This window comes from Lycium ferocissimum, chromosome 7 (genome assembly GCF_029784015.1).
Source record: "Lycium ferocissimum isolate CSIRO_LF1 chromosome 7, AGI_CSIRO_Lferr_CH_V1, whole genome shotgun sequence".
NCBI classification, from domain to species: domain Eukaryota; kingdom Viridiplantae; phylum Streptophyta; class Magnoliopsida; order Solanales; family Solanaceae; genus Lycium; species Lycium ferocissimum.
The window spans coordinates 22,030,394-22,041,474 of NC_081348.1; the positions used below are offsets into that span (position 1 = coordinate 22,030,394).

Sequence of the window (11,081 nt, forward strand, 5' to 3'; positions counted from 1 at the left end):
TAGTGGGACACGTGGCCGACCTTCTAGTAACAACAAATTCATCATATATTGTCTATAATTTCCTGATTGAATTTTTCATTTAGTGTTGTAATTTAGATCATAACATTTACTAGAGTATATTGCAAAAATGGTTATATGGTCGAGATATCATTAATTGAATAAAAAATTTATACAAGTATTATTTGGCATTTGTGGCCACCTAACTATTATTGTGCAGTTGAATTTTATATTCCGATTGTTAATATGTATGAATATTTGAAAAGGGTAAAGCGTGACTGATCAAGAAAAATTCCATCAAACGTTTATGGTATTTTTCATTCCACGAATAAAATTTGCTTCACTCAAAATTCTCATGTCAAAAATGGCTGTTGAACATATTTTTAGTTTATTTAACAACGCCAATATTATGGCCAAAGATCAACAAATGATTAATATTGAGGAAAAAATAACATGTGAATTTTTCCAAAATTAATATATACTTGTCACACTCTTTATCTAAAAACATTCTCTAAGATGTAGAAATATCACTTTTCACAATAAGTACTACTCAATTTCAAGATGCACTTTGCTCATTAACTTCCTTACCTTCAAGAAATAAACAAAGAACCAAAATAGAAATTTTATCTTTGATTAAGCATACTTGAATAGTCAAGTTCATTAGTACAAAATTCCGTAGAAAGGATTGAGATGATTGGAACAATTCAAAAAATGTGGACTCAATAATTTTCTCAATAATTTGAGATAAGTTCGTTAATTTTGTATAGTTATGGGAAAAGTGGGCCCCATTCGAATAGACAAATAGTTTTGGGCTTTCAATGGGCTTTATTGGTGGGCTTGTTGGTGAAGTTTGATAATGACAGCTTAGTATACATAATTTTATGGTCTTTCTAATTCTTGATATACTTAAAAGTCAAGACTCATCACACAACCAAGTAACCAACCACTACTAATTCTCAATATTTTCTCTATTTCTTGAGCTTTTATAGGACTTCAAGTTTGTGTTAAAAAGATAGAATTTGAAGTAGAATTGTTGAAGGAAAATGGAGGCACAGTTTATAGAAAGATACCATAGTCATCAGCCTAGTGACCACCAGTGTTCTTCATCTCTTGTTAAGCACATCAAAGCACCAGTTGATATTGTAAACATCATATCTTTTTTCTTGATATTTGTATAAGTTTTGAGTTCTTGCTTGATGTTTATGCTTTAATATATAGTCTTTTTTCCTCTTATTCTCTTGAATTCTAGTTAATCTTGCTTTTGGAATATTTTAGAGTTTTTTTTGTTTGTTTGGGTTCTTTAGGATTTCTTAGGAGAGATTGAATCACTATGATGAGGTTGTTTTTTTATGAAAATGATATCTGTGGTGGATTTCTGTTATATATTTCTAGTTATAGGACATTGGGTTTTTCTAACTTGTTATCAAGCTGATATCCTTTTGTTCTATCTTCTCCTTATTTGTGGGGATAACAATTTTGTTAGTTCCTTATTTGTATTTTTAGTGAGTGGAGTTACTTATAAAAGGCTTGTTTGTTTGTGGAAATTTTGTATCAAAATATATGTTTGGTAAGATTTCTTTAAAATGTTTCTTGAAAGTCTCAGAGAAAGTTTTTCTTGGTTGAGACAGTTATTCTGCAGAAAACAACTAAAGAAATAGTTACAAAGGTAAAAAAAAAAAAAAAAAATAAAAAAAAAAAAATAAAAAAAATGTAAAAAAAAATAAGACAAGTGAGGGATGGCTCAGTTTTCCCCTCCTCTGGAGGAGGAAGTGTGGAAACACTATTCACCTAAATGGGTAAAAAAAAAAAAAAAAAGATAGCCATTTAGAATATTGGAGGGATTCCAAGATTTTTGGGATGCATGAAGCTATTGGACCTTATGACAATTTCGTTAGTTTTTCCCCTTGCAATCTGGTATTTGTAATATGTCACTATTTGTTGATTTTCTGCTTGTTTTGCATTTGAGTTGTAACATGTGATATTTAATGTCTCTTGTAGGTTTGGTCACTAGTGAGGAGATTCGATCAGCCTCAGAAGTATAAGCCATTTATTAGCAGGTGTACTGTGAAGGGTGATCTTACTATTGGTAGTGTTAGAGAGGTGGATGTCAAGTCTGGTCTTCCAGCCACGACTAGCACTGAAAGATTGGAACTTCTTGATGACAAGGAGCACATCCTTGGCATCAGAATCGTTGGTGGCGATCACAGGCTAAAGGTAGGAGAAGCATAGTCCCTTAACTATGAAGGTGAAGATTAGCTAAATGAGTACTAGGAATGGTGTTTATACCACTTTGGACTTTCACTTGTTTTATAACCGTTAACATGATCTTAAAATTTGTTCATAGAAATGTTAAGTTAGAAAGTTAAAACTTAAAAGATATCAAATGGAATTGGTTCTAGATGTTTTATCTTCTAGGATATCTATAGTAGGTTCTAATGACTACTCTTAAGTGGTTTTAACAATCACTGCTTTTAGACTAGTGTGTTGATAAAGAATTTTACATACTTCTACCAATCAATATTAAGCTAATTTTCTGATGTTTGCATCGGGGTTTGGTTGTTGGTGGTTGTGTTTGCCTGTAGGGCCAAGGTCCCGTAATGTTCGGTAATTTTCAGGAGTCTTTTCTTAACTAAGCTGCTTTCTTATATCTGTCTTAATACTAAAGCATCTAGCATGTCTAACCTACTTTATCAACTTTTGCAGAACTATTCTTCGGTTATTACAGTCCATCCTGAGACACTTGATGGTAAACCAGGGACACTGGTGATTGAGTCATTTATGGTGGATGTGCCTGAAGGGAACACTCAAGAGGAGACCTGCTACTTTGTGAATGCCCTAATCAATTGCAACCTGAAATCACTAGCTGATGTATCTGAGAGAATGGCTATGCAGGGTGGTGTTCTACCCATCAGTGTGAACTGGTCTTCTACTAACCAGATCGAGACATGAGTATCTTTGGGGCTATGGATAAGATTTGCAAGAAGCCTGACTTCAGCCTCTTTGAATTTGCTTCTGCTTGTAATTATCTAGACTTTTATGCGTTAATAGGGTGTGTACCCTGTTCCAGTGCAAGTTTTATCTATGGAGGTGGTTTTGTTGTCCTTTACTATCTTTGCGGCTCTCATGGGGGTGTTGAGGTTCTTTCATATTCTGTAAATACTTCTGTAGGAAAATGATGGCCGGCGGCCTGTTTTGAGATGGTAGATGCAACTTTTAGCTTGCGAAAATTATGAGATGGAATGTTTGTATTGCAGCTTGTTCCCAGAACTTTGTATATAAGAACTATAGCCTAAATTGGAGAACTGGAGTGATTTTCCTTTATTATTATCTAATCTTTGCTTTGAGTCTCGCTGTTATATCATACTTGTGGTAGAAACTAAGTAAACATAGTTCCTCATGCCATTCAAGATGGTTCAACCAGCTTTCATCTACAAATTTTGTACTGAAATTGAGACTGCTCAACCTCATAAGTTAACTCGCATGTCGGTAGTGCTGTCATCTCTATCTCTTCGTTGAATTTGCTTCACATGAGCCTTTCATGCTGATTTTTTCATATACAATAAAGATTAGCGGGAGAAAAAAAAAAAAAACTACACGAATCTATGCTGCATATTTACAAACACCATATCAGGTACACCTTGCAACCGAGTCCATGGCACATACTATTAATTGTTGTAAAATTAGAACTGCTTCCTATTAATTGTTGCAAAATTAGAACTGCTTCCCTTTGAATTTGATAGTCGTTTATTTCAAGTTTCTTGTCAACTTCTCTCCACTCACAAAAAGGGATATTTTCCTGCAAGTGTAGGACGTTGAACTCTAGGAATGCGCAGCTAGCATCTGCAAATTCTTGTAGTGAAGTTCAGACTGCTCAACCTTAGAAGTTAATTAATTTGCGCGCAGGTACTTTATCTTTCCATTGATTTGGCTTGACATGAGTATTTTGTGTCTGGTCTTTCATAAACTAAAAAATTAACAAGAAGATACATGTATGTGAATCAGATATTGACACTCGCGTATCAAGTACATAAGCATAATCAAAGTCCATGTCACATAATGTATGTTGTCTAAGGTTGTGTAAACTTAGGACTGCATATCATTTGAATTTGATAGTCACTATTTTCCAGTCTACTGTCAATTTATCTCCAATCTCAGAAAGGGATATCTTCCCGCAATTGCAGGGCATTGAGCTCTAGCCTTTTGGCCTAGTTTTGACTATGATGGATGAACTAGGCATTGAGGATAATACAACTTTATGAAAGGTTGACGGGAGTGAAATATTAAGGGGGACTTTGTGGGAATTGGAACACTATTAAAGAGTGGTTGTCAATCATTTTTTCATCTCTTTATCTTGTTTGTTCCTATCTATAGCTCACAGTTGTCAAATTTGCGTAGGCTTATATATATATATATATATATATATATATATATATATAAAAGGAGAGTAGTCTAACTTAATATTAAGCCAAGTGGTGTAATATGAACAAGCCACTTGGCAATAAATTCTATTTGTATTAATTTAAAAAGAAATTAGGTGACATTATTTAAAGCTAATATATGCTTACCTACTTTGGTGGATTTGATCAAATTTAATTTATAATAGAAATCAATTAAGATTGACTCATATTTTCACAATAAATTTCAAAAGCTTTTGAAAAATAAGAATTCCTATTTTATCTGGAAGATTCCTATAATTACGGACAATTAATTCATCAATTACTGTTTCTAGGAATACTTTTGAAGAAATAGTCCGAATTTATGATGCTACCTTTGAAATTATGAAATAAAAAATGCAATCTTCATATACTATTACTTAGTAAATGAAAAATTGTACTATTAGATTTTCCTTGAAGATACGTATCTTTTTAAAATTAGTACTTGATTAATTGTGTAAATTAAGAACTAAGAATAACTAATTCAAACTTAAAATTCATTTAAACTCACAGTGAAATATTTATTACATATGAATCTATAGGACTATAAAAGCTCAACGATCTTCTAAAAAAAGAGGTATTTTATTAACCGAAATTCCATAGTTTAATTAAGATTTAGAAAATAGTTTAAATTTGATTTGAAAGATAATTAGAGCTGATTGGAGAAATATAATTAATTGATATTCTTGGATCTAATTTATAGTCAAGAATACTCCCTTAAGTGGTAAGATATAATATTACATGATAGAATTCAAAAAAAAAAAAGAAAAAAAAAAGAAGAAGTTAAAGTGGTGTTTTTATTTGTACTAATTTTGAAAAGAATTACTGTATTAAAGATCGTTTAATAATTAGATTACAACAGATCTTATACTACCATATAGGTATAATTATATATGACAAAATATTGACGATTTTCTTCAAATTGAGTAAATCAAGGAATTGTGACAAGTTATTAATGAACGTGGAACATAATCAGTAGAACAATAAAAAGGAAGGTTTGTCTTATTAATTGTCAATCAACTTATTGATTATGGATTACCATTAGAATAATTCTCTTTTTCCAAATCAATCTTCTAATTGACTAGAAAGATTTGACAGAAAAGTTGACTTACTGACCATAAGATATACATGATCAAATCACGACTATATATTATATACGGAAAAGGCTCAAATATGCCATCCAACTATTAGAAATGGCTCAGTTATGCCACTCGTTAATAGTTTGGCTCATTTATGCCATCGAACTATAGGAAATGGCTCATTTATGCCTTCGAACTATAGGAAATGGCTCATTTATGCCACTCATCAATAGTTTGACTTATTTATGCCATCGCCCGTTACCAAAATGACTCATTCATGCCATTTTTCATTAACGCCGGTTTTATAATACCAGATATGATACGTGGCTTCAATTAGAGGTCTACGTCGTTTAATTAAACCAGCCCAATTTTAAATACCAAATTAATAAAAAACCCGATCCATACACCTTACCTACCTACAACCATAATCTAGTTGGAGGCCACGTGTCATATATGGTATTGTAAAACCAGTTTTAATGAAATATGGCATCGATGAGTCATTTTGATAATTGGCGATGGCATAAATGAGTCATTTTGATAATAGGCGACGGCATAAATGAGTCAAACTATTGATGAGTGGCATAAATGAGCCATTTTCTATAGTTCGATGGCGTAAATGAGTCATTTCCTATAGTTTGATGGCATAAATGAGCCAAACTATTGATGAGTGGCATAAATGAGCCATTTCTGATAGTTGGATGGCATATTTGAGCCTTTTCCATATTATATATAAGGAAGCAAATAGATTGCTTACACCATTGGGGTCGTTTGGTGCATGGTATAAGTTGGGATATCCCAGCACTAATTTTTTATACCATGTTTGGTAGAAGGTATAAATTTATCCTGAGATAAATTTATACCTTGTATCAAACAAAATATAAAATGCATCGCATGGTATAAGCTGGGATACCCCAGCATATCCCACTTATCCTGGGACTATTTTATACCATTTAGAAGATGGTATAAGATAGTCCCAAGATATGGGATAAATTAGTCCGGGGATTATAATCCCGGAATAATTTTGGCCATGCACCAAACGACCTAGAGTATATCTAAACAAGGAATCGGAAATCGAATATATTCAAGTTTTGACAGAAAACTTCAAGTTTTATCGTGTGGTTAAAACTTATGAATGGAAAAAAAAATTATTCAAGTGCTATATAAAGAGGGTCTAGGGAATGGCAAAAATGCTATTGATGGGGAAATTTTATTTATCAGAAGATGGAATGAAAAAATTTCGATGCAGAAAATTTTATAGATCTGGATTTTGGCCTACGAATGCAAAAGTCTATCTCATTTTGGTGCTTCTTTGATTTTATTTTTTTATTATTAAAATTTTATAGGTTTATCAGTAAATTGTGCATTTTTGCTTGCTCGAAGAAATTAGCAATTAATTGTTTGCTTGATTTGTAATTTTATGAGTTTTAAGTATGTGTATATGCAATGACTTTCTATTTATCTATTGCTCAATTATTTTACCGTGTTTCAGTTATAAATTTTTCTACTTATAGTCCACGAGATTATTACTGACTTCTATATCTTCATCTATTACAGATTCAAAAAGTTATAATAAAGTGGCGAAAAAAGCTTAATCTGACTTTTGAATCAAGAAATTTAGGTATTAATGCATAAAGTGGCTAAGTTAAATAGTTTGTTCAATTCAATGCTTTAATAATTAACTTACTAATATTGATTGAGCAGTATTTTAATTAAAGATGTAGTTCACTTTTATTTTTGACATGCTTTAACCTATTATTATTTGATTTTAAGGTGTCAATCAGCCTTCTCGATAATACAAAGTAACAAACAAATAACGATGGATGTTCTTGCAAACATGCAAGTATTGAATCTCTTCTGAAATGTTGGAATACAAAATTGAATTTCTTTTTTGTCCTTCTTGAAACAATTAAGGTACCTCAAAGTAATTATGTACTTATATTTTATAGAGTTCCATTTATATTTAATGAGAAAAAAAAAAATCAAGGAAGAGAGTTCTTAGATTTTTCGAGATTATAAAATAGAATTGATTAGAAAAATTCCATTTCTCTATGAATTTTCATGATAGGTTTATTATGTTTAATTTTTTAATTATATATTGTTCGTTCGTGTTTTTTTCCTGCTTTTAGTTTTTTTATTTTTATCTTTAATATTTTGTTTAGTTATTTTATGTGTACATTGTTATTGAGGATGTCTTTGTTTAGATATACTTTAGCTTCATTATAAGATTTTGCACGTTAGAAATATTATGCAAAAAAAAAAAAAAAAAATTAATGTTGGGTTATTAAAAAAAATCCCAACTCATATGATTTAAAAAAGAAAAAGAAAAAAAAAAGAGAGTCGAATTTGAGTCTACTTTACGAGTTTGAAATGAACTTGACTGTTCAAAGCTTCCAAATATTTGATGGTTTTTTAAATTTAACGTATAAAGTAGAATAAATTATAAGCATTCACAACTTGCAAAAGTTATCATATAACAATCAAATAAAACCTCTAAAAGCTTACATAGCTGCAAAAAAAAAAAAAAATCACTAAAAATAAATAAATAATGAAATACTATGGTATTTTGGTGAAGTATTTAAAGTAGGCATGATATGCATTTTTTTTTTTAGTTTAATGGATTAAACACTAAATTTAAAATAAAATAAAATATCTAGTAGGAAAAATAATATGAAAGAGGGGGACAGAGATAGTGTGAAGGATATAAACTTTAATTTAAACTAAAAATATAAATAAATCAAGTTAAAAATACTTTCTAAAACATATTATTGATAAATTTAAACGCTATTGCATAAAAAGACTAAAAATAATTAAAAAATTATTTCAAGAGAAAGAAAAATCATATTAGCTATAATATATTATGATGGGAGTAGCGGACAAAGATATAAAATAAGTGGCGAGCACATAAAAGGGTTAGTAACATACTAACATTTAGAATGGTAACACAAAAACATTAAACAATGAATTAAAAAAGAGAGGAAAAATATGTAAATATATAATTTCAATTTAGAAATAGAGAAAGATAAGACTTATTTGAATTTGATATGGAAAAGCTTCTTAGAATATGATGAGAAAAGTTAATGAATAAGATCCTTTGCAGAAAAGCATAAGATCATTTTCAAATTCATATATAGAAGTTCAAGTGTGTGTGGTTTGATGTATGGCAAAAATATATAATCTTATCTGTCAATATCCCTTGAATTCGTCTATTAAACATCCCGGATCTCTTTGTATTTTAGGAATTGTGAATTATCTGATTGTTAATGCTTATCTGATTTTTTTACATTCACAATGTATTTTTTATATATATATTTTATTTGATAGAAGCCGGGAAAAAAAACTTGAGTGAATTATCTAATTCTACATTTCAGATTTTGAAATTTTATAAATTTATCCGAAGCCTCATTTTATGATCCTGATGTAACTCCCAATTACTGAACGGCTATATAATTCATCTCCTTTAGTTTTATAAGGATTTTGTTATAAGGTATAATGCATTGCTAAAAAATAAGATGAATTTTAAAAGTACGTTTAAAGAATCTCCAACAAGACATCAAAAATTCATGATTAATATTCTTTAATATTGACCGCGCATCGCGTGGGTACCAATACTAGTTAATAGTGTAAGCGAGTACACTTGTTGACATACGTAATATTCTTTAATTTAATAAAATACACAATTGAATTATTTTTTTTCATATTTAATTGTTTCCTTAAAAGGTTAAATATTTTTTATTTTGTAGCTCTCATATTTTACGTGTCAAAAAAATAAGAATGGAGAAACCATGATGTGTCAATTTTCCAAACAAACCACAAACAGTTTGTTGAAGAAAACAAAACTCATCACCAAAGGATGTAGTGTAGCAGATGGGGTTGTTCCTCGATAAAAAAAAACTCTATCAATCCATAAGATGTGTGCATTGAACTTCATAAAATGACATATTTCTGCCTCTCACTACCAAAAAATTGGGAAGAATATATGGACAAAAACCAATGCTTCTTGCACGAAAATTAAATTTATCTCAATATAGTTTTTATCCTTCGATATTGTCATAGGATTTGTTCCAAAGGTAAGGAGTAAACAATGAAAGAGATGCTAATAGAATGTCAGGATATGTATCAATGGAAATGCTAATAGAATGTCAGGATATGTATACCAATAAAGACACATATATATTTTTGCGAGTCCAATCGTGCATAATAATTTTGCAAAGCAACGAAATCTCGCCATAAAATTTAAAATTTCCCTGGATATAAAAACTAAAAAGGCAACACAATATTTTAAAGATTCATATAATTTTTTAGGCTTTGAAACAGACTTCTGTATCCCATTTTTCACAAAAAATTAATAGTAAAAAAAAAAAAAAAAAAAAGAATGTTAACTTCAAAAGCACGCTAATACAAACTGAATTTAATCTTTATTTTCTTTCACATAATATTTTCTTTTCTTTATCTTGTTCATTTACTACTGTATTATTTTTTGCTCTTTTGTCTTTCCATCTTCCTTTGTTTTTGTTGATTTTTTTTTTAATTTTTTTTTTTTATGTGTATTACCTTCATATCTCTTCTTCTTACTGCAACCATTGTTTCAGCAAATATTAAAAAAAAAAAAAAAACCAATAAACATGCTAAACATCAGAAACGTACTCCACAAAGTAAGAAAAGACACCTTGATTAATTATAACTTTTCACCACCCTCTACATAAAATTTAAACTCAAAAAGGGAAAAAAACAAAGGCATTATATCTCGGAATTCAACTATCAAGTATGAAGAGATGAGAGGAAAGATTAATTTGTAAGCTCCGAATTTTGTTCATCAAAAGAATATAATTTTATTATAACTATGCAATCTCAAGAACATGTCCTTTGTTATCACTGTTGCCACCTTCATGGACTAGTGGAGATTTTCTCTACCCTTCCATTTGCTGTTATTTTTAATAGTGAAGAGAGGAATTTTCCAATTAAAACGTAGCACGCAAATGAGAAGAAGTAAGAAAAGGTTGGATAGGAATTGGAGTAACGTTTTAGTGTATAAATGAGAAGAATTAAGAAAATCGTTGATTTAGAATTGAAGTGGATGTTGGGTTTCTCATAGTGACATTGATTATTCGAACGGTTGTTTTGCAATTGAAGTAACTATTGGGTTTTTAAAAATAGCATAAATTGGGAAAAGTAGAGGAAAAACTCAAAAAACTGAGGAAAAAGATAAATGAGTTTCCTGGATTTAGAGAGTGTCATGTAAGCGGGCCTTTGTCCCGCAATTATAATATATATAGATAGATTATAAAAGACCCTGTTCATGTTGCAAGGATTCCAGAAATTCTACTAAGGTTTCTGCCACATCTACATGTTTCTCTTAACACCAAAAGTTAATAGACAAAAAACAATTCATCCTAATCTTCTGGTATAGAATTGCTCTTATCTTCAAAGCACCTTGTATTTCTTTCCCTCAATATAGTCCACCATATATATGCTGGGGACAACATGTCAAATAATTGATTTTCAACAGGTTTTGAGATTGCCATAAGACCTTCTATAGGCGAGCCACGAGAGGTGTGGTACTTAGTGGGCTAGG

At 30.4% G+C, this 11,081-nt stretch overlaps 1 protein-coding gene across 1 annotated transcript; it reads left to right on the forward strand.

Moving 5' to 3' along the window:
- The first annotated feature begins 904 nt into the window (after nucleotides 1-904).
- LOC132063793 (abscisic acid receptor PYL8-like) lies at nucleotides 905-3,329 on the forward strand. Its single transcript, XM_059456511.1, has 3 exons — nucleotides 905-1,139; nucleotides 1,996-2,211; nucleotides 2,701-3,329. Exons 1-3 carry the CDS (start codon nucleotides 1,041-1,043, stop codon nucleotides 2,944-2,946), a joined length of 561 nt encoding a protein of 186 aa, XP_059312494.1. The 5' UTR covers nucleotides 905-1,040; the 3' UTR covers nucleotides 2,947-3,329.
- The last annotated feature ends 7,752 nt before the right edge of the window (nucleotides 3,330-11,081 follow it).